Source organism: Chamaea fasciata, unplaced genomic scaffold (assembly GCF_029207755.1).
Source record: "Chamaea fasciata isolate MVZ Bird 193981 ecotype frontalis unplaced genomic scaffold, bChaFas1.0.hap1 SCAF_1, whole genome shotgun sequence".
In the NCBI taxonomy this organism is placed as follows: domain Eukaryota; kingdom Metazoa; phylum Chordata; class Aves; order Passeriformes; family Sylviidae; genus Chamaea; species Chamaea fasciata.
Genome location: NW_027094086.1, coordinates 101,419,653 through 101,442,654, shown reverse-complemented (window position 1 = coordinate 101,442,654; position 23,002 = coordinate 101,419,653). Strand labels below are relative to the sequence as shown.

At 43.6% G+C, this 23,002-nt stretch overlaps 1 protein-coding gene across 4 annotated transcripts in view; it reads right to left on the bottom strand.

Annotated features, from left to right (window-relative positions):
• The window catches only part of AMPH (amphiphysin), a 122,978-nt gene extending 105,370 nt beyond the window's left edge, over window positions 1-17,608 (bottom strand). For 3 of the 4 annotated variants that reach the window (XM_066191195.1, XM_066191204.1, XM_066191213.1), the window contains exon 1: window positions 17,532-17,608. In XM_066191195.1, coding sequence (XP_066047292.1) covers window positions 17,532-17,600 — 69 coding nt within the window. In that variant the 5' untranslated portion in view covers window positions 17,601-17,608. Of the gene's footprint in view, window positions 1-16,737; window positions 17,110-17,531 lie in introns of those variants that run through there. The other variant, XM_066191222.1, reaches the window with a different exon arrangement.
• Window positions 17,609-23,002: the final 5,394 nt, after the last annotated feature.

Here is a 23,002-nt window from a genome sequence, read left to right as displayed (position 1 = left end):
GTTGGAAGTCCTAGAGCTAAAAACCTTGGACAAAACTTACTCTATTTTTCAACACTTTTTAGTAGTACAGCAAGTAATTTTGGTGTGATTGGAAACATCCTCCTCACTCCTGGTATAGTTAAAGCTGGTTTAGATGTAGATATAACCTGTTGGTATGTGATGGTATACATATCTTAGGGTGGAAATGAGTTTGTGACACTTTTAGAAAGCCTTTCTCCAACCCTTTGCTATTTTCACTTTTTTTCACAAGACTTAACAAAAAAAGGCAGAGATCCATCACAGTCCACCAGAGGTGGTTTTGGATTTTTTTGTTCAACATGTAATGCTAACACTCCCTCTGAAGAACTGAAAACACACTGAGCTTCAGAATGAGAGAGGAGGAAGAGCAAGTGCTTGGCATTTGAGACTGATTTCACACTGCTTTCTTTTTTAGATACATTCAATGTGCAAAAAATTCCACGATGCATTACTATGTAATAAAATCTGCTTGATTGGTGACTGCTTATATGCAAGTAAGGAATCTTTCTCTATAAAAGAGTGTAAAAAATATCCTTCTTTGAGTCAGAGAAGGGAAAAGTCTGAGTCAGGTTGATATGACTACTTAAAATCCCACCAACACTTCTGATAACAGATGCTACTGAGCAATCCAACACCAGTATTAAACACATACTTCATGGTAAGCCTTTGGTAGGATGGGCTACTGATGGGGATTAGCAAAACAATATTGTGTAAGTGCTTTGAGAGAAACTGGAAATTGGATATTAAAGGGAAAAAAATTGCTCACAAAAACAGGGCCTTCAGAGAAGTGACTTAGCAATCTCAATACTGCACAGTGCCTCTTTTAAAATATCCTTTTTCATGGGGTACACTTTTTGTATTTCTTTTCCAGATAAACAGTGCCTATAGAACACAGCCCTCACAATAGAAACAAGCATGACCCGAGCTGAAATGCTGAGAAAAAACACACTGTACTCAAGTCTGCATTCGTCCTACAGTCTGTAAACATGTGTTCTCAAGCCAAAATATTTTTCAGTCCATATTTGAACCATATTTGATGGAGCTTTTGCCTTTCCATCTTCCTACGGAAAGTGCTAAGTCATGACTTTTGGAGAAGTGATTTGTTTAGGAGTTAAGATGCCATTCAAATGGCATGTATGTGTGTTTGCCTTTTAAGGGTTGCCTGGATTTCTTCCTGATTTGCTTCTCAGCTTGGCTGTCAAATCAACATAGATTCTCAGCCAACTTCTGAATTACTGTTTATTTTTACCCTAATACAAAACTTTGCATAAAAGATGCTGGCACTATGCTTACAACAACTACGTTCTTGGATTGATACTACAGGAAAACATGATGCCAGGGTGGTGTTACAAATAAAACCCTGTTCAGCTCTGCGAAATATGAGTGAGTTATATCTTCTCTGAAACAGGCTTTTCAGACCCTGGAAGCACAAATCTCATGAGGGATTTTTTTTTTTTTTTTTTTTTTTTTTTTAAGTACAAGACTAGAGAACAGAAGTTCAAAAGCCCTGGGATACAAACAGCACCTTGACTTTGCTGAATCTGGAGTGACAGCACTGCTGGGCTTAACCCTAAGGCTATAAGTCGGGTGAAGTTCCTGTGGACTCAGCTGGGGCTCCCGATAAAAACAAAGCTTATGAATGTAGCCCAATGCAGGTTCCTTCACCTTGCACACTTGCAGTTATCACAGTGCCTGTCTAATTACTGTCTTAATTAATCGGCAACTTGGCTCTCCATTTCACCTTCCCTGTCTTTCAGTTTTTATGCAGATACTCAGCACTGCCTATGTGCGGTGCTGTCACTTTATTCCCAGCTTTCCCCCACACAGGGAGGACCTTGGTCAGCCCTGCAGACCCTGAGGGAATAGAGCCCTGTTCCAGCAGTACCATCTGTCCCTCCCCTCACGCACAACAGGAGACAAAACAAAATGAGCATTCAGTATTCTTTCATAGCCTACAACGTTTGGAGGCTCAGTACTGATTTTTAAACAATCTAAAGTGTGCAACTGGGCTCACCTATCAAGTAACAGAAGTCAAATAATTTTCTAAATGGCTTTGGGGAGTATGTCTGCAACAACTTGTTTGATGAGATGCGTAAGAGAGGGAAGGAGCAAGCAGTAATGAAAGGATGACAGAAGCTAAGAGAAACAGAGAGATAAGGAAGAAAAAAGGAAGTTTAACAAACATGAAGATACAACTTTCCTGGTACTAACTCTGCCTGCGCATTTTGGCTGAGAACTAAACAGAACAATGTTTATAGATGTACTATCAATAAAATCACATCTTGGCAGCTTGCAAGACTGTCACATCATAAGGAGTATATTCATTTCTTTACTAATTAGTACAGAAGCCATTGAAGAATAGAGAAGGAGGTCTGTGCTATTTTTTAAAATCGAAGAAAATTCCTTGCACTGTTAGATTTCCACATTTCTTTAAATCCAAATTCCATATTTCAAATTCACATCGCATCTCCAAAAGCACAGCTTGTTTTTTGGCCTTCAGCTAACCATGGGCATTAACCTTCTTCTGCTGTGCTTGTTTTCCACTCGCTGCTTCACATAGTATGAATCCACCCCATTACCATTTCCTAACTGTGTCCTGCAGTGACCATGCTGTGGTAGCAGCGGTCAACCATCCTTTGCCTGGGTTCAGTTACTACTGTGCACTTTTCTCCCAGTGAGTTTGTCTCCTGAGCAAGATAAACCATGAGAATGCCTGCCCTGAGTCTGTCCCAGACCAAACTGCCTCTAGACTGTGCCATATTCTTGCCTCTTTTCAGGCCTCAGTACACCTATGAACTTTTCTTTTGCTTTTGTCTCCTCTGTGTTCTGCCTTTCATCCACAGCTTCTGTCTCCCCTGTGATAAGAATTTGGTTAGTATAGATTTGAAAAACATGAGGCAATCAATTAAATTCTGTCTTCTCTGATTACCCTCCTTAACCATTCTTTATGATTTTTAGAGGACTAAAATTTGTCCTATAGTTATAGTAATAATATAGTTATAATATAGTTATAATTATAATAATCAACATTATTTTGAAAAAAATATTTTATGCTCTCAGCAGATACATTTCAACAGTGTCTCTTCTATTCTTAAAAAGTTCATTCAAACTGCATAGAGTGGCTATATCAGTGTGAAAAGATACCACCCATATAAAGTAACAAGGATTTAGGTTTGTCTTGGTTTGAAAGACAGGTATCTGCTAGGGAGGGGCAGGGCCTCCCTTCGGAATGGAGAATTCAAATCCCCTCCCTCCAAATTATTATAATTTAGAAAATTAAAGGGGTTTTCAGGCAGAGGTATGGGGATGGGAATAACTCTTCTTTACTAGTAAGTACAACAAAGCAAACAAAAACAACAACTACAGCATTAATAACAAGACAGAACCAAGAACCTTGAGGGCTTTGCTTCACAAAAACCCAGTGCAGTTTGGTCTCAGTGCCCCTGCAGGACCCTCAGAGCGCCAGGCTGGAACACTAGAGAGTCCCAGGGTGGTAACTGGAATGGCAGGATGTCCCCGGCAGGCAGCGGCAGGGTGTCCCGGCAAGGCAGGGCGGGGTGCAGGGTCACAATGTAGAAAAGAGCAGCGCCGAAGAAGCCCCGACGGCAGGACAGGGCTGGCCCAGCTCCAGCACGGCAGGCAGAGGAGCTCAGAATTCCAGGATACGCAAGCAGATGATGGTAGATTTCCCAGGGCTGGATTTTCCGGTGACAGTGAACTCCTCCCGCAGCAAGCCCGTGTCCTCTCCAATGCGATGCCGAGAGCAAGAGACCGAAGTTGCCTCCAGCTCTGTCTTTTACCTGCCCCAAAACTCGCGTTATCTCCCCCTCTGAGAGAAACTCGAAGAGGCAAAAGGAGAGTAGCCAGGTGCTACAACTCCTCTCCTTTAGCTCCTTTGTTCTGCCTGAGTACCTATAAGCACCCAGTGGTTAGTTTCCTAGCAACTTTACGGGCAAAAATTCTATAAGTAAAAAAAAAAAAAAAAAACCACAACAAAAAAACCCACCCCCCCAAAAAAAAAACCCAAGAAAACCCCCCAAAAACCCCACCAAAAACAACAACAACAAAAAAAAAAAAAAACCCCACGAAACAAATCTAGCACCCAACAAGGTTACAATAGCAAGTTGAACAACAGGAAGCCTAGTTTAAAACTAAGCAACAGCATCCACACACAGATCTGTGCATGTTTAAAAGGAATATGTTATTTTAATTTATTCCTCTACATGTCCTACATGCAAATAAGTCCTTGTTGGAGGTTAGGTTTGTTCCTTCTTTCTCTAAAGAATTTTTTCCCCATAAGTTACCAACGAGACCAAGTGTTAGATACTTGAGAGTACTTAACCGAAACAAAGAGGTAGACAAAGTTGGAAAGGAAAGATAACGCAGGTAAAAGACAGAGCTTGAGGCAGCTTCGGGCTCTTCTTTTTTCGGCGTTCAGAAAGAGAGAGAACGGCTGTTGCTAGCTGGAAGAGTTTCACTGTAGCCAAAGAGATCCAGTCCTGGAAAATCTACTATCACCGGTTCGGCCTGAATCCTGAGTTTTCTCTGCCACCCGCGGGAGCTGGGCCAGGCCCTGCCTCACCTTCTTCGGCGCTGCTCCTCTTGCTACAGCGTGACCCTGCACCCCCTGCGCTGCCGGGACATCCTGCCCCTGCCTGCCGGGACACCCTGCCATCCCAGCTACCAGCCCGGGACTTTTCCACTGTTCCAGCTTGGTGCTCTGAGGATCCTGCAGGGACACCGAAACCAAACTGCCCTGGGTTTTGTGAAACAAAGCCCTCAAGGTTCTTGGTACTGTTTTCGTTTGTTATTAATGCTATAGTTGTTTGGTGGGTTTTTTTGTGTTTGTTTGCTTTGTAATACATACTAGTAAAGAACTGCTATTCATATTTCCCAAATCTTTGCCTAAGAGCCTCTAATTGTAATTTATAATTGAAAAAGAAAAAAAAAGGGTGGGGGGAGGTTTACACTCTCCATTCCAAAGGAAACTCCAGTTGTTTTGGTTTTTTTATTACCTAGCAGATACCTGTCTTCCCAAACCAAGACAGTCCTTAAACCACTTCCTGGATCTAAAAACTAATACATGCATTTTATGTGAAAAATCAGTGTCATTTTTCAGATCTCAAAGACTGATTATTCTTCACAGAAATGGACTGCCTATATTTAATCAAGCTTCTTCTCTGTATGCAATGTTTCATCTCCTTCTGCTTTATGCTAAATATGTATTAACCCTTGTACATGTGGGTCATTTAACTGAGCTTTGGTGAGACATATAGCATGAATTACCAGTATAAATAACTGTTCTCATGGCATTACAGACCACCACCTATGTCTACTACATACTGCTAACCCCTTTACTTTTGTAAAGACAAAGTGCTTACCAAGGATCACAATCTAGAAAGGATATTCAGATTATCTGTGTTCTTTAGCAACTTATTTTCTCAATCCTCTACTTCATTAAAAATAAAACATCCAGCTACTCTTAGCATGTCTTTCAATTTATCCTGGGAAAAGCATGATAGTCAGTGTTTTTCAAGCATGTGCAGGCTCACAAGTACATATTCTCCTCTTTCATATCATAGATAAAGAGAATAGAGGTAGTTCATAGACTGTAGCACTGGCCTCTGTATCACTACAAACCACAGATTGAACAATAGTGTGGGTACAAGGAAAGTGGGCTTAGAAAGTGAGAAAGCTGAGATTTCAGCTTTGATTTGAGCATCAAAGGAATTAATCTGCTACAGAGACAGGGAGAACAAAGCAGAGGATCTTATCTGGGAGTAAGCAGGAGCTTTTTGTCAGAAAAGAGGTGGTAAGCAAAAGAAGAAACAACAATAAGTAGTAGTAGCAGGGCACTGGGAGTCTGAGCCCAGAGCCTTGAAGTGTGGTACAGTCCCTGACTTGTGACCCTGCCCACTGAAAAGCCTTCTAAGCATTCCCACTGCCCTACCAACATTGAGAGAAATCGTCTATACAGAATTTGGACAACTAAGTGCTTGTCCACATCATTACTCACTTGTAATTCGGTTTGTCCCCAGTTCTGCAGAATCTCACAGGTGCTAATGTCCTACAGATAACGAAGAATGATTATTGAGACAACAGAAAGAAAGGTAGAGCCACCAGGAAGAGGAACAGGGCTTGGCTTTCTCATAGCACAAGCAGAAATGTGTTACATGTGTCTTTACTGCAGCCTAAGTTTTACCACGCCGTCTTAAACCGATTAATAAACTCCAATTAGCAGAGACTCAACATGACCAAACATGACACAATTGCTTTCCCGAGCTGGTCATTGGTTTACCATTCTGACAACTACTGACTAACTAGCGACTCATTAAGTCTTGAATAAATGATTTTTTGTTAGAGAACAGCAAAGATTCGCACAGTGTCGCACAGCACTGGTGCTGATGCCACAGAACATTTAGGGAAGAGTGACCCAGCACTTGAAACACTCTGGGCTGCAGGCTCCAAGCAGTGGAGTTTGCAGCAGAGCCCAATGAACTAAACCAAACTGCTTCCTAGGGAAAATGCCCTCTGTATTGAAGCAGCCACCTTCTTCTCCTTCTCCCTGCACACTGCAGTGCCTGAGGCAAGTGAGGGTAGTGGTTTAACAGGCAGTGACTGCTGCCTGATCAGGGTTTTGGTGGGGGTGAATCCCCCTGTGTATATTTTAGGCAGGCAAATGAAAAATCCCCCTGCCATCTTCAGGCAAGTTCAAGGAGTTACAGTCCCATTCATGTAGGCAACCATTAAAAATGTGCTCAAGGGCATTTTTCACCCTTTATGTTAGTTTTCTACCAAGGTCAGTATACTGTCCATCATCCCACATTGGCTTGTCAAGCCAATAAGAGAGGCTCCTCCCCACAGTCTGGACAGGTGTGTTGCATGACAGGTGAGCAGAGGCATGCTGCTCTCCCCTCCATGCTCACCCCCACCTTATTATACCTAGCCTGCTTTTCTCTGCCATTTATCTCCACTGAAATATCCTGCTATGACAGATGCTGGGCAGTTTTCTTCACTGTTCCTCCTAGCCAGTGCATAATACCTGGGCCACTGAGGTGAAAATCAACTTTAATTCTCCTTTCCTGCCTTTGTCTACTGCTCTCTCACCCTCACCATCTATAACAACTGGTTGCACCAGGGTGCAGTGCACACCCTAGGAGGCAGGCACTGATGATCAATCCAGACCAGAAATTCCTGCCATTTCCAGATACACAGGTTATCACCACCTCAACATTTCTCCTCTAAGTGCCCATAAAGTCACACTCTTAATAGTGCCACAACAGGAAGGTGACAAGCACTGTGGAGTGTCTGCAGACCACTGACAGCTACCACGGGGTAGTCCTTGGGTCAGAAAGTCAATATTATCAAGTCTTAGATAATATAACAATGCCAAATAGATGATCTGCTAGAGGGGCAAGATGTAGTGAAGGCACTCCAGACCCAAACCCAATGAATTAGTAGTAGATTTTTAAAAATTTTACTTTATTTTTAGGAAAGAGTTTAAGGGAGGTGTACAGAGAACAGCAGAGGAAGGGACCCATGCTGAAGAACTAAAAAGGAAATGGGAAAGAATAAGAGAGAAAATATGAAACTGTCAAGCAAGAATAGAGGATGAGGCCACCTTCATACTAATAGTGCTTTGGTCAGAGAACACAGAGCTATGGATCCCCTTAAAACTTAAGAATCAGCACTTCCTTGTCTTGTGGAAACTAAGTGACAATGAGAAAGAGTGTGTTAGGTAGCAACTTACAGGATCATGGTTAATACTGCATATATGGGGAAAACTGGGAAAGGAGAAACAGATTACCTTTCCTTACAAAGCAGGGAAAATATCATTTGACAACCTAATAGGAAGGAGCCTTGGGGGTTTTCTCTCCCCTTTCTCCGATGCTTTCACACCCTGAAAACCAAAATTTACCTTTTAACCTATAAATCAGAAACTAAAATAATTGAAAGCAATCAATATTTCATTAAGAGCTACTGTTTCACCTGATTGAGAGAGCCAGGAATGATAACTCCAGTCAGATCACAGGGAATGCTGACAAAAAAATGAAAACCACTTCTAAATTTTGAGGCAAGAAGAAAGAACACATTCCTCCACAACAAGGAAAGCTAGAACAGGGAATAAAAAACTTGAACTGCAAAAAAGACATTTACATTCTATGAGAAGAGAACTTTCTGACTTGAGGTACCTAAGCAAAGGTACCGATCAATTTAGGGAACCTGTAAAATCTCCACCATTACAAACTTTAAAAGGCTGGCAAGAAAATCACTTCTGAGGAATAATTTAAAGTACAGTTGATTCCACTTACATTTAGTAGGATGGGCCAGATAACCATTTGCACTCCAGCTTTTCTATAATTTCTATTTAAAAAAAAAGAACTTCTAAAAAAGGAAATTCAAGTTTTCATTACACTTGAACCTGAGGATAAAAAAATATCATCTGCATAATTTAGACCATACTATTCACATGAGAAATTATGGACTTGTTATTGGTTTTGTTTATAAACTCAGAGATTAAGAATTAGCTCTTCAGAGGTGGAGCTGCCTCATCATTGTGTGTGTTTGTGCCAAGAGCGCCCCAAATATCAAGGCCTGTCATAATACTGTAATGACTTCAGTATAATACATTTTATAATATCTGTGGGGCCAACATTCTAAATTACTAGACAGTAGTTTTCTGTTACGAACCTGAGGCTGCTAGAACTATGTCATCACATTGCAAGCAGGTCAGCACAGCTATAATAGATGCAACCTGCCTTTCACAAGTATATTCTTCCACATACTTGTCTCCTGCCTCAGAGCAGACATTACAGAACAGAGCTTGTACAGAACCACAAAATTCCCTTCCAGATGGAAGTTTACTGTTTCCTTCATAGAATCTCCTCCTTTACAATATTTTAAACCTTTGTTATACCTCTGAAGTTCCCAAACACTGGTGTATGTACTGGTTTAAGTTTCAGATAAAACCGCATATCTCACTGACTTAGAAGTTAAACATCAAAAAACACCTGAGCTTGATTTTCAGAAGCTATACAAGAAATGGCCAAGAACAAACCTTACTGAAAGTGAGTTTTGGAAATGTTGCGAGAGCACCAGCTGGGTTTATTATGAGAGGGTGTCAAACCCTGGAAGAGACCTCTTGGAGAGGTGGTCAATGAACCACATCTATGTGTTAAAAAGGCATTTGGACAGTGCCCTTAAAGCCATGCTTTTACTTTTGGTCAGCCCTGAAGTGGTCATGTAGTGGGATTGGATGATTATTGTAGGTCTGTTTAAACTGAACTATTTTATTCTATTCAAATCTATCTTCTCCTACCTACTCCCTTCCCTGCCAGTAGACACTGGGGAAATCTTTGAAGACAATTCTTCCCAGCCCTGCATGAGTTCTAGAAGGCACTGAATACCCATAACCATCTCCCAGCCTAGGCACTGGCTCTGTCACCTTGTGGGAAGGAGGTGTGTATCTTCTGAGGGGGGTCAGGGCAGAGGAGCATCTCAAGATAAAGGGATCAATTTGCAAAAAGCAAGCATCATGTGGGGTTTTTTTAAACTCATCAGTGTTCAACTGAGCTAGGTTTTCATTGGATGGCAAAACACCACATCACTGACTCTAGCGAGGCTCAAAGATCAAGCCTTCTGTCTGCTGCAAGATGTGCTTCTCATCTAAATGGTTGCAAATGTCTCAAGAGTTGAGCAATACCTGTCGATCTTCTGGTGGATTGTTTTTCCTCTCTTTGTACTCATGTTTAGAGTTGCCTGAGCTGTTTCCCTTGCAAAAACATGCTAAAACACAAACACAAGAGCCTGAGAACAGCAGCACTCCCTCAGAGGGAAGGTCCATCTCACCCAATACTCTATCTCCAAGGTGTCCAACCACCAGTGTCTGAAGAAGAGCACGTGAGCACTGAGGTCTAGTCCTGACAGGGTCCTGGGGGTGCGCACAGGCCTCAGTGTCTGGGACTGGCCTCCCCTGGGACCTCCAGCCCCACAACATCCTGCCAAGGGCCCAGGGGACGTGTCCCACCTCTGCCTGGGACCTTCAGTCCCTGCCTGAGCCCTGCTGTAGGTGTGCCTATCTCTGCCCCTGTCTCCTGGGTGGGCCTGGGACCTGCACTGCATGGAGCTGCTCTCCGGGGTGGAGCCCTCAGACCTGGCTTGGACCTTGTCATGCAGAGCTCTGGGTTTAATGTGGCATAGCTGCTCTGTCCTGTTCTATTCCCTGCGCTCACCTTGAGTCAAATGATGGTGAGACTGTTATTTGTCTGACACACCAGGCAATTTTGAGCTCCAAAAAAGACATTTGAGGACACATAACGCATAGGTTAAAACTGGAAGCAGGATATTATTTCCATTTTTATTTTTCTCCATCCATGTCAGAGCTGATGCTCACAAGCACTAACACAACATGCATGTGTAGCCAGGAGCAGACCAATGCATTTCTTATCTGAAAATACATCCTTTGTAGTCTGGAAAAGGCAAATGACAGAGCTACAGAAAGCAGCAGCAGGCATATAGGTCAGAAGAAAAGATATGTGGTACCATGAGGTATTTTCCAAAGTATGACATATATAAATGCCTTCCAAAACTTGCTTCGTTGCTGTGCTTCCCATCCAGAGCAGGGATGCATGAAAAATCACTCTTGTGCCTGTGTTTGTGTTGCAGGCAGGAAAACTGAAGAGTGTCACTCTGGATGGGGAAGCAAACCTGGAACCCTTCCAGTCACATGATGTTTTGAACAAGCAAGAAACCCACGGAAAATGGAGCCAAGGGAAGAGCACAGCTCAGCCTCACTCCAAGCTTGCAGTGGGCAAGAGAGCCAGAGAGAGGCAGGGCATGAGTGGTGCCTTGGAGGTGTGAAGGCAGCAGGCAAGAACAGAGCCACAGGGGCCTAGAGAAGCCCTCAGGTCACCCTTGGGGCCCACTTGGGAGTCTGGAAAGCTTCCTGCCCACAGCCACAGGGCATGACAGGCCTGATCAACCAGAGGGTCAAGAACCTTGGCAGAGCACCAGCGGGTGTTACAAAGCCCTAGAACCTCTGACAACCTCTCTGCATCCCATTTCTTATAGCAGCTACCCCTGGCTCCACAACAGGCTGAGGACAGAGCTGTGCAGTGCTCCTCAAGGTGTTCACTTGAACTTACTATTTGCTATCCAGCTGAAAAGGTCAAACAGCCTCAGACAGCTACAGGGCTTGGTGGTTCTTGTCCTCTGAGGGGCTTGCTTGCATCTGTTCCCCAAAGGCTCAGTGACACTGACAGCTGGCCTTGCCTTCAGTTTTCCTTTCTTAGCCTCCTCCAAGGAATTCCACTGTCTCCTCAAGGGCTTCCTTCTGGATGTCTGTGGGCTGGCTCCAGGCCAGCTTTGAAAGAGGGACATGGGAGGATGCTGTCTTTTATCCTGCCCCTCCAAGGCACTGCTGCACTGCAGGGTGGTGACACTGTGACATGAGGGTGATGGGGTCCTTCATATACAGCCTTGCCTGTCACAGACTAGCCATCCCCCGCCCAGCATTCTTTGGAGGAAGGCCACCCATAAGAGCTGTCCCCTCTCTGTGATGGAACCATGTCCATGTTCCTACCTTGGATTCTCCAATTCTCAGAGGACATGCAGGAACACCAACTTTCCATTTATGGACATTGAAACTGAAAGGGACCAATTGTCATCAGCTGAATATTATTAAGTCCATTGAGCCTGATAGGATTTACCCCAGAGTACTGCGGATAACTAGCAGACATCACAACACAACTACTCTCAATTGTCTACAAAAGATCTTAGGAAGCCCCACCAACTAAAAATTAGCCCAGGCTACACCAGTTTCAAGGAAAGACAAGAGGAAAAGACCAAGCAAACTACAGACCTGTTAGTCTAACCTTAGTACCTGGAAAAATGTATGGAGAAAATCACGCTGGGTTCTATTAAAAGACATTTGAAAAACAATGCAACCATCAGGCACAGTCAACATGGGTTCACAAAGTGGAAGTCCTGTTTAATTGAATAAACTTCTACAATAAGGTCACCTGCCTTGATGAAGTAAAGACAGTGGATTTAGAAAGGCTTTTGATACTGTCCCTCAAAGCCTCCTTCAAAACAAGTTTTCCAACAGTGGGATAAGCAGGTATGCAGTGCACTGGGTGAAGAATTGGTTGAAGAGCAGGGCTCAAATTGTTGCAGCAAACAGGACATTTGGCTGGCAACCAGTGGTGCTCCTCAGGGCTCAGTTCTAGAGGCAGCTCTGTCCAGTCTCTTTATCAGTGATCTGGAGGCTGCAGTTGAATGCACAGGTAGTTAGGTGATGACACCAAACTGGAAAGTGCTGCAGACTCTCCCATGGATCAAGAGGCCTTGCCTTGCAGAGGGATCTGGATTGATTCGAGTATTGAGCAGTCACCAGTGACATAAAGCTGAGCAAGACCAACCAAATGCTGGATTCTGCACCTGGGATGGAGTAATGCCAGACACAAGTCTGAACTGAGAGAGAAGTGGCTGGACAGCAGCCCTGCAGAAAGGGGTTTGGGAGTGCTGGTTGGCAGGAAGCTCAATGGGATCAGCTGTGTGTGTGCCCTGGCAGCCAAGGGGACAAATCTCATCCTGGAGTGCATCAAACACAGCCAGCCAGCCAAGAGAGCTGATTTGAATTCAGCCCTGGTGCAGTCTCACCCTGAGGACTGTGAGCAGCTCTGGGCCCCAGCATTTTAAAAGGATGTGAAGGTACTTGAACATGTCCTGAGAAGGGCACCAAAGCAGGGGGTGGGGCTGGCAGGATTGTGCTTTGGGGAGCAGCTGAGGGCACTGGGTCTTGTCTGGTTTGGAGAGGAGGAGGTGACCTCACTGCTGCCTACAGCTTCCTGAGGAGGAAAAGTAGAGACGGACGTGCTGAGCTCTTCTTCTTGTCCCAGTGCCAGGACACTGAGAATGGTTCCAAGTTGAGTCCAGCAGGGGAAGTTCAGACTTGACATGAGGAAACATCTCATTACTCCAGGGATGGCCAAAACATGGAACAGGCTTCTTAGAGAGGTGGCCAATGCCTCCCCCAGTCATGCCTGTCAGTGCTGAAGAGGCATTTAGACAGTGCCCTTAAAGCCATTATTTAATTTTGGTCAGCCCCGAGCTGGTCAGGCAGTGGAACTAGATGGTCCTTGTAGGTCTTGTCCAGCTGAACTATTCTATTCATTTAGAGTTGTTGGGTTATAGAAGGGAGGACAAGGAGATAACTAGCATTATACACAGGGTTATGAGCTTAAATGGAATTTTCCAGAGAAACCTGGGGATACAAATTCAGCTTTTTCATTCAAGTAACCCTGTCCTTAGAATTGGCTCAGCCTTGGTTACCAGAATGTCTATTCTGGTTTCATTTTAAACACATTGGCATTTCATTAATTTTTATGGCTGGGATGTAGTCTCCTAAGTCGATCTGGTCCTTTTAAAACTTTAATCCAGTTTCTTCAGCTGACTTTTAGCAGATTTTAACAGATGCTGCAAGCTCAGCATGTCCACACTTCCTGCATTTTGGAGCAAAAGTAATTGAACAAATGTGATGACCAGAAGATTTTAATAGATCATGGATTCAAATTCAGGGTGCCAGGGTACATATGCTACCACAAAAAGCACCATCCCCTGGATGATGTGAAAAATAGTGGCCAACTATTACCTCCATCTAACTCTCAGATTAACACTTCTAATGCAAGATAGAGATCTGCCCAATATGAAATTTCCAGTTGTTTAGCTTTTGTCATATATATAGTAACCAGACACACACACTACCTACACTGTACAACTAAAATTTCTCCTAGACAGCAAGGAACTGAAGATAATGATGGCATTATTAGAACAATAGTTTCCATAAATGAATCAAAGAATCACAGAATGATCTGAGTTGGAAGGGACCCACAAGGATCATTGAGTCCAACTCTCAGCCCTGCACAGGATGATCCCCAAGAGTCATACCATGTACCCAAGAGCATTGTCCAAACACTTCCTAAACTCTGTCAGGCTCGGTGCTGTGACCACTTCTCTGGGAAGCCTGCTCCAGTGCCCAACCACCACCCACTGGGGAAGAACCTTTTTCTAATACCCAACCTACACCTCCCCTGACTCAACTTCAGTCCATTCCCTCAGGTCCTGTCACTGGTCACCACAAGAGAAAAGATCAGTGTCTGCCCTTCTCACGCTCATGAATAAGTTATAGATTACTATAAAACCTCCCCTCAGTCTCCTCCAGGCTGAAGAGACCAAGTGACCCCAGTCACTCATCCTTGAAGATTCCCCTCAAGGCCCTTCATGACCTTTGTTAACTCTCTTTTAGGGTGCATGCTAATAGTTTTGTATCTTTGGATCCTCAGGACTCCAGGTGAGGCTGCACCAGTGCAGAGCAGAGGGGACAATCCCCTCCCTTGCCCAGCTGGTGATGCTGTGCTTCATACACCCAGGAGACAGTTGGCTCTCCTGGCCGTGCGGGCACTGCTGACTCACATTCTACTTTTTGTTGACCAGGACCCCCAGATCCCGTTCCTCGGGGCTACTTTCCAGCTTCTTGTTCCCCAGTCTGTCTGTACATCCAGGGTTGCTCCATCCCAGGTGCAGAATCTGGCACTTTCTCTTGCTGAACTTCATATGGTTGGTGATTGCCCAACCCTCTGATTTTTCGAGATCTCTTCAAGGCCTCTCTGCCTTCAAGGGAGCCAACAGCTCCTCCCAGTTTTCTATCATCTGCAAACTTGCTTAGTATCCCTTACAGTCCTGCGTCCAAGTCATTTGTGAAGATTTTGAAGAACACTGGGCTGAGGAGGAAGCCATGAGGAACCCCACTAGTGACAGCTCACCCATCCACCGTAACCCTTTGATACTAACCTGTGAGCCAGTTGCTCACCCCCTGCATGACGTATTTATCCAGATGTGGGCTAGACATTTTATCCAGCAGGATCCTATGAGGGACAGTATCAAAAGATTTACTTAAATCCAAAATGAAAGTCTATGTTTTAGAGCAACTCCATGTATTAAATACATATGTTGCATCAATAAATAATAGAAAGCAATGCAAAAATGCCATACAAAAACATTGATCTATAAGAACACATTCAGTAAACTGAAGGTGCACAAATCCAGTATAAGCATCAAGATAAAAACAACTCCATATATTTAAAGTGTACTTCTCTCTTTAAGCCAGTGTGATTTTACACAGCTGTCACAATGCCATCCTATTTACATCATCAAGAATCAGAAAAATCATACATTTTCAACTCCTAGAGAAAATTTGCTTGTTGTCATCAAGTACCCAAAACAAATAAAACTCAATCATTCCCATTTGGGGACTTTTTTTTTTTTTTTTGAGTAAAGTTTCAGCAAAAATAATGAAGGATTTTATGTTGTAAAGACATAAATGAACTCAAAGCTAACCAGAAATGTAGACATGAAAGAATACACATGCACAGCTCATGCTATAACAACACATGTGCCAGGAAGGAGGAGGCAAGGATACAGAGTACAGAGCTACATGGTATTGTGACCTACTCTGTGCCAGACCACTGGTATTATGACCTACTCTGTGTAAGGACACTAACATCTTGTAAATAACCCTGTAAACAAGCAACTTTTAGACCACTGACATAAGAAATTACCACTACAGATACTGTAAGGAAGCCAAAATTGCCAGATGCCTGACTGCAGTACATGAAAATCAAACGAGACAAATTTCCCCCTTGTTAGCACGGTTGATCACCAAAATGGAGGTAGAGCAGACCATCTGTCAGAGCCCAACAACATCTTCAATTTGCACCCAAGGCACCCATCAGACTCAAGGCACCCATCCTGGGGCTAGTGCATGAGCAGTCTTTGAGAGGTTCAGAGTATCTCAGGTATTCACATTATGGTGTTCTCTCTGCTATGCCCACACATTTCTGTGAGCAGGATCCCCACATTGGAACAGACACAGCTTGAAGCAGTACATGTGATTACAACTTGCACCAGTGCTTTCCCAGATGGTTAATCATAACCACACTGACAAAGACACAAGGAAACAAACAATATTTTTAGGCTTCTACTCCAACTGTGAACTCATCAACTCACACCCTAAAGTCATCAGATCTCTTTGAACTATTAAAGAGGATTTATGTGTTTCGCCTAAAAACAGTTGCAGTCCAAACCTGCAAGAATGGAAACACATCATGACTTTGGTGTTGAAAAGTCTAGAACTTTATAACCGGGTGAGTTAGACAGGAGTATTTGAAAGGGAAAATTAATCACTAGTCTGTGATAGCCTCAACTATTAGATTCTTAAATAATAACGCCACTATGTATAAGACTTTTCTACATATTAATTGCTGCCATTTTTTCTGCCACTGGAGCTCCACAGAATTCAATGTGTGGCCAAAAAGGATTTATAGGCAGTGAAGTATAAAAAATATGCTCACAAAACAATCTTTCTTAATGCTCCAAAGCCTTATTACCTAAGCTGCCTAACAATACAGGATATATGCTAGAGGGGTGTAAAGGTTTTATTAACCCTCAAAAGAGATGACTTACAACACTTGCTGACAACTATGTCTGCAAAATTCATTCTGGCAAAAGCTTTACTGCAAACTGTACTAACGGCAGACACGGCTGCTACATATAGCCGTACACAAATGCTTTTCTGCTGGGCCTAACATCTGTATCTATGATCCTGTTTTGAGACACCCAACAGCTACACAGGAGCTATTTGTGCATAACATTTATACCTACCAGCTTTCATTAACGAACATAAACAAACAGCAGCCCATAAGGCCTTCGTCTTGGGTCAGGAACTCGTGCAAATTCTCCTTGACTTCGCCCGCTGTTCATTTCCAGGCTACAATAACGCTAGAATCGGTACCGACTTTCCTAAGTAGCACACGGTGTCAACTGCAGAACACTAGCCCCATGACATCCCGAGAAGCTACTCAAAACCGCAGCAGCCGACGAAAGAAGGCGCAGGCCGCGCCAGCATCCCGGCCCCTGCGGGCTCCTGTCATCACACGCAGCGGTGTCTGTCACGCCGCGGCTGCAGCAAGGCGGATCGCCGCAGCCAGGGATGAGCCGGCGCGGATATTAAAGGAAAGGCAATCCTCTTAGGAGGGCTGGCGGCGGGCGGTGAGGCTAGGCGAACCGAGCCCGTGTTCCCCGCGCGGGCCGGGGAAGCGGCGCGGCTGCCCCGGGTGCCTTGCGGTGCCACCCCCGCGGGCAGCCCCCGCCGCCGCAAGGGCGAGGGAGCGGCGGCCGGTCCGGGCTTGCGGCAGGTGCCGCCGGCAGCGCCCGCAGTCCCTGCGGGGAGCAGCGGCCGGCGGGGGCCGGGGAAGCGCGGTGAAATGGGGCAGTTACGTAATAATGCCGACGGGCCCGGCCCCCGCCCGGCGCCCCCGCGGGCAAGGAGAGGGGCAGCCGCCGCGGAGGGCGCTGGGGGCAAGCGGCGCCGCATCCTCTCGCGGACCCCGGGCACCGCCGCCGCACCCTGCTTCCCCCTCCGCCCTTCCCAGTAGCTCTCCCGCCCCGGAGCGCACCTTCTCCTGAGCGCGGTTGAGGCGTTTCTGGACGTTTTTGGCGAAGATGCCGGTCTTCATGTCGGCCATGGCTGGTGGCGGGGATAGGGAGGGTGGGGAGAGAAGGCGGGCGAGGCAGAGCCCGGCGGCTACGAGGAGCAGCGTTGAGGCAGGGATGGAGGGATGGAGAGGAGGAGAAAGAGGAGGAGGAGGGCTTTAAAGGCACAGCAGGGAGAGGCGTGGCCACCGCCGCCGCCTCAGGTAAGCCGCGGGCTCCGCCGCCTCCGTCCGCCCCCGGCCCCCGGGGAGGCGGCTGTCGGGACCCCGCAGGGTGGATAGTGTTGTTTCCTGCAGATGAAGCAATTCCTCTAGATAATAAAACACTTCCAGAGAGATAATGAGGATGATGATTTCCAGAAGCACAGCTGCGTCCACTACTGGCACAAGCCCCTTTGTACAGCCGGAGAGCCTTAGGCACCTACTTACTCCCCTAGAAGTTTCCACCAAGTCAGAGTCACTCTCAAGTCCAAACTCCTTTAACACTTTTCACTGGTTTGGGGGCTGCAGCATCAAGCGCAGCAGATGAGTGCTGCGGTTAAGGGACCTGCACCCCCCAGCTCGGCCCAGGCTGGGTTTGCTAGCACAGCCATCAGCTGTTCTGGGGTTGCCTTGCCCGTGCTGCTGTATGTGGTACACTTGACTTGCTATTTTGCTGCTCTCGACATCCTTCTCCCATTCATTCCTCACTCCTGTCTCAGTGTAGCAACCAACAGCAATAAACTGGTTCCAGACTGGTTTTATGGTTTTGATCTTATTTCTGAAATTACAACTTTAAGTCAAAACTGAAGGGCGGTCATAACAAAAGTCTCTGTCCTCCCTTGACACTCAAGCATCCCAAAATCTTCTAGGGATCACACAGCACCAGTCACTCAAGGTTGGCAAAGTCATCCTTCCTAGATACCAAGCCCCAAATTCACTTCTGGTGTGTATTTCTGTTGTTTGGCCATACATGGAGTTCCCTGATATGGAGAATAGAAATCCAGCAGCAAACACAGCAAAGCAAGACAAAGCAAAACACTGGAACTCAAGTCTCTTAGCCTGAGGCTGCATCCTTCTGTAGGGAACTATGTTCATAATACTTTTCATTGATTTTTCAGATTAGTACAAAACACAACCCAGAAAGTCTTCTACCTGCCAGAAGAAAATGTCTCATACATTTAGTAAGTCCAGCTTTGTTTCCTGAGACTATGTATTTCTGACATCTGCTCAATCCCACATATGCCTGAGTCATTTTTCTGTACTATTAAGAAGTTGATTTAACATGCCAACTGCAGCAGTAGTAATGTTTAGTAAGAGTGGGTACTTACTTAATTCTCACGCTAAATATTATTTAAAAAGAAAAAAGTAAGCACACAAAAACCCCCAAACCCCTAAACAATGCAGAAAACCAAAGAAAACATATCACAGCAACCAAGGAAATTATTATGTCTAAGATCTTACAGTAGTGTCTTTTACAATGCTGTTAAACTGGTGAAAGATTAAAACAAAATCTCAGTGTGCATAGGGCTCCCAAATTCTTCAAAGTAATCTTTCACACCTTCAGAGTATCTTTTTCTGGCTAGTTTGGCTTCTGATTCCACCACTTCAAGAATGATTAAAAGAATCACGAAAAAAAAGTGGTCCTAACTGATTACCCATGCATTTTCTTCACCAAAGGGTAACACAGGTAGGAAGTATCAGCAGAATAGAGTGCATTTGGTTGCCTTTGGGCTAGGAGAGGGAGGGAGGACACTCTGTTGTGCCCTTTAGATCCCTGTTGTTTGCTGTAGTAGCAGAACCCTTGTCACCAAGCCCAAAAAAGGTTTTTCATGCCAGTGGATGAGGAGAATGAAGATGAGTTTCTTAGTCAGTCAGCCAGTCACTTCCTCCTCAGTCAGTTGACCTGCACTGGCTTTGCCCCATTTACAGCCTTGGACAACAGCCATTGCTTTTTCACTGGCTGGTTTATCGATGTGTGTATTGCTCTCCATCAACTAGATTTTGGAAAGTAATTATCAGCAAATGATCAGGCTGGTCTCTCCATACTCTCTGTCTCTTGCATATAACATTTATTGTAATTAATACTTCAGAGAAAATTTCTCCGTTAGGATGTGTTTCAAAGCAAAATTTTCTCTGTGTATTGCTCACGATTTAGTCTGAAATAGATTATAGTTAAAAATGAATAATCCTTTACTACAATTTATCCCATTTTCTCCCTATTTTCTTGTTATTGTTTACTTGGTGTTATTTTAAAATGAGATTTCACTTCAGTTTCCCTCCTGAATAGCAGTCATTCATAGAAAAATGCTCGTAAGGGAGTAGTGATTTTTCAACACAAAATTCCTTCTAAAGGGAAAGGAGAAAGTAAATATTAGTACAACTGCTATGTCACCTCTTTTTCCAGCTGTTGATCCCTGTTGACCCAAAATGAAGAAATCTGGAGAATCTCTGGTTCAACAACATGGTTTCCCATCACACATATCTGCTATTCTGATCACTCTTCATTTGTGTAAAGCAGTAAAATTAAAAGGTACTGCTCCATGGGAATCAATTTTACAATATTGATGATAGAAAAATTGGCAGGTATCTTGCAGCAATCTCCATTGCATCAATAATTAAAATACAGATATCAGCTGCTGCAGAATAATAAGTGACTTGCACCTCTGCAAAATCACAATTCATACCACAGACATGGCAGATAAAAGACATCCCCATTTATAAGCACACCACTTTAATATTCAGTGCAGTGGAAAATTGGAGTGGGAAAAGAAACTGCAGGACAGTCTGGGAGCTGAAATTGCACAGTAGAGTGGAATTGGGGAGGCAGAATGTATGGACAAAAATACAAGGCAAGATGGGACTAATAGAATAGCAAACATGGGAAAACAATATGAGAAAATTAGAGGTTTCAGGTGTACAGGATTTGAATTTTAAATCTTTTACATGTGACAACTTTGTATTATACTTGTGGTTTAGGTCAGCATGTAATGAGCAGCAAAAGACTGTCTAAATTATCTGGGCTGTTTCTGTAAGTCTTGCTGACTTTTGGATGTGAGTCAGAGAGGGGAGAGCTGTTTGTCTCACATAAGTAAGGAACACAGTGGAAAACATTCATCAAAAGAAAAATGTTTTTATAAAGTAAATGTAATTCTAAATCCTGTAAAAATCTAGGAAAATTTTAATAAACATCTTAAATTAAAACCCATACATGTTCCATGTTTTAACACTTAGACCCTTTTTTTTAGTTAAAATTCTTCCTATTATAGACAAATACAGTTTTTTGGTTTTTGGTTTTTGGTTTTTTTGTTTGTTTGGTTGGTTGGTTTTGGTTTGGTTTTTTGGGTTTTTTACATTTTCCTTCATTGCCATACCTTCAGATCAACACCTCTCATCCCTTAAAGTGCTAACATATGTTGGACTGGTACTTACATTCTGGCACAGAACACCAGCTCCATCACAGAAAAGCATTTTATCTGAAAGGTGCCCTTTGATTTCATCTTCATTATTTGTATCTATCTGGCTTCACAGAGCTCCATACAGGTAGGTGATGTCCAGCAATGGCCTCACTTTGTTACCCTGGAAAGTCTGTACTGCTGATTTCAATCAGCAAATTTCTGGGTTGACACCACAGGCTCTGAAGATATGTAAAATTAGCTTTAGATGGGAAAGTATGAATAATGAAGGGCTGCAGGGCTTGCTCACAGAACAAGCACCAGTAATGTTTCCATAGGAAATTCATCCCTGGATAGTACCCAGAGGACATGCTGACTTCTGGGGGAGGGGATTATGTTCCTTCCATCCTCCAAGTCCTCTTCTCTGAAAAAAACAGGAGTTAGAGAAATTAAAATAGGAAAAAAAACTTCTGGAGAGAGAATTCCTGGAATTACTGCTGCCTTTGGATGAATATTTTCAGGTTTGAGGCAGTGCAAGTAGATAAGAAGACCTGAAAAGAGATCCAAAATCCTTTGGGATTGGCAGGTGGGGGTAGGAGGACTAAATAACTAAATATCACTTAGTTAATACCAGGTTATTTTACTTCTTACACAGTTGGTGTGATGTGTCAATAAAATACAAACTAAAGGAAAAGATTAGAGTGATAAAAAGGGCAAGATTTCTTGAGATCCAAGAATGAGTTTCAGCATGGCCAGAGCAGCAGGGATCCACAGCTCCCTCCCTCAGTGAGGATAACTGGCAATTTGGACCTGTTGCAATGGGTCCTGTGCAAAGAATTTGGCCTTCTGTTCGTCATTTAGATGGCAACAGTGCCTTGATAGGCTGTGTATACAGTACTGGTTCCAGCATTAGGAATGAATGCTGACCAGGATTCTTGTGCTCTGATTGGCCTCCTCCTGATGCTGTTTGTAATTTAAAAGTACCGTGAGCTGCACAGAAGAAGAGTTTTGGATAATTATACTAATAACATATGAGCTGTCTCATCTAAATAGGAAAGACACCCACCACACAAGAACCAACCACTTTTAGCCAAAATTCAGGCTCCCTTAGTCTATCTGAGATCAGCATCAAAAGTTCGCTGAAAATTGCCTTTGAAAAATCTGAACTTCATTGTGCTTGGCACATTTAATCTTCTTGGTCAGAAGGACACAGGCCAGAACCAGAAATATCTTCCTTTTTACCTGTCAGGTAAAAAGGACAGAGAGACTTTCTGTAGAACATCCTTTGGATCTTTCCTGAAAGAAAAGTCAGTCTCAGTTAAAAAGATTATTTGTCCACATGCAATTTTCCCTCCTTTTCTCTTTCCCATCAAATATATTTACAAAATTCCTAGTATTTACAGTATTATGTAGAAATGGGTACTTTTTGGTTTGCATAACAATAAAAAATAATGTAACAGTTAGTCTCTCTCTTTTTTCCTTTTTCTTTAAAGTCATTCCAGCACAATCTTGCCTTCTCTTTGGGGAATGCCTCAGCAGTGATGAGTTTCTTACTCAGGTTAAGCACTTGTGAAGGGGTCTTGGCATGCATAGCACCAGTATGATTCCCTAAATTACTCTTTGCTCATGAATTGGCTGCTAATAGCATTATGCACACATCACATAGCATCATCTAGCCTCTCTGCTTTTATTCTTAGTGCTAATGCACATTTACACTGTGCCATTGCTTCCACCACTAAGATGGGTTAGAAGGAGGGATGAAGCAAAAAGATGTGCAGTCCTAATCCTGAAATGTTTAAAATTTGGAGAAAAGCAACTAGTTGTATCTATTCCGTGTGCCCCTAATTTAGAAAGGCCATGAAATGCAAGATTATATATACATGCAAAATAATGAATACATTGATGTTATTATGAAGGTCACACAATTTTTTATTTTCAAGAAGGTAGATGCATGTAAAACACTGTGAGTTGATTGTGCTGGTTTAGTATCTGACATGTCATTTTCTAGATATCAGGAAATTTTTCTTCCTTGTCAATTGGACTATGGAGGTTAGAGGCCTC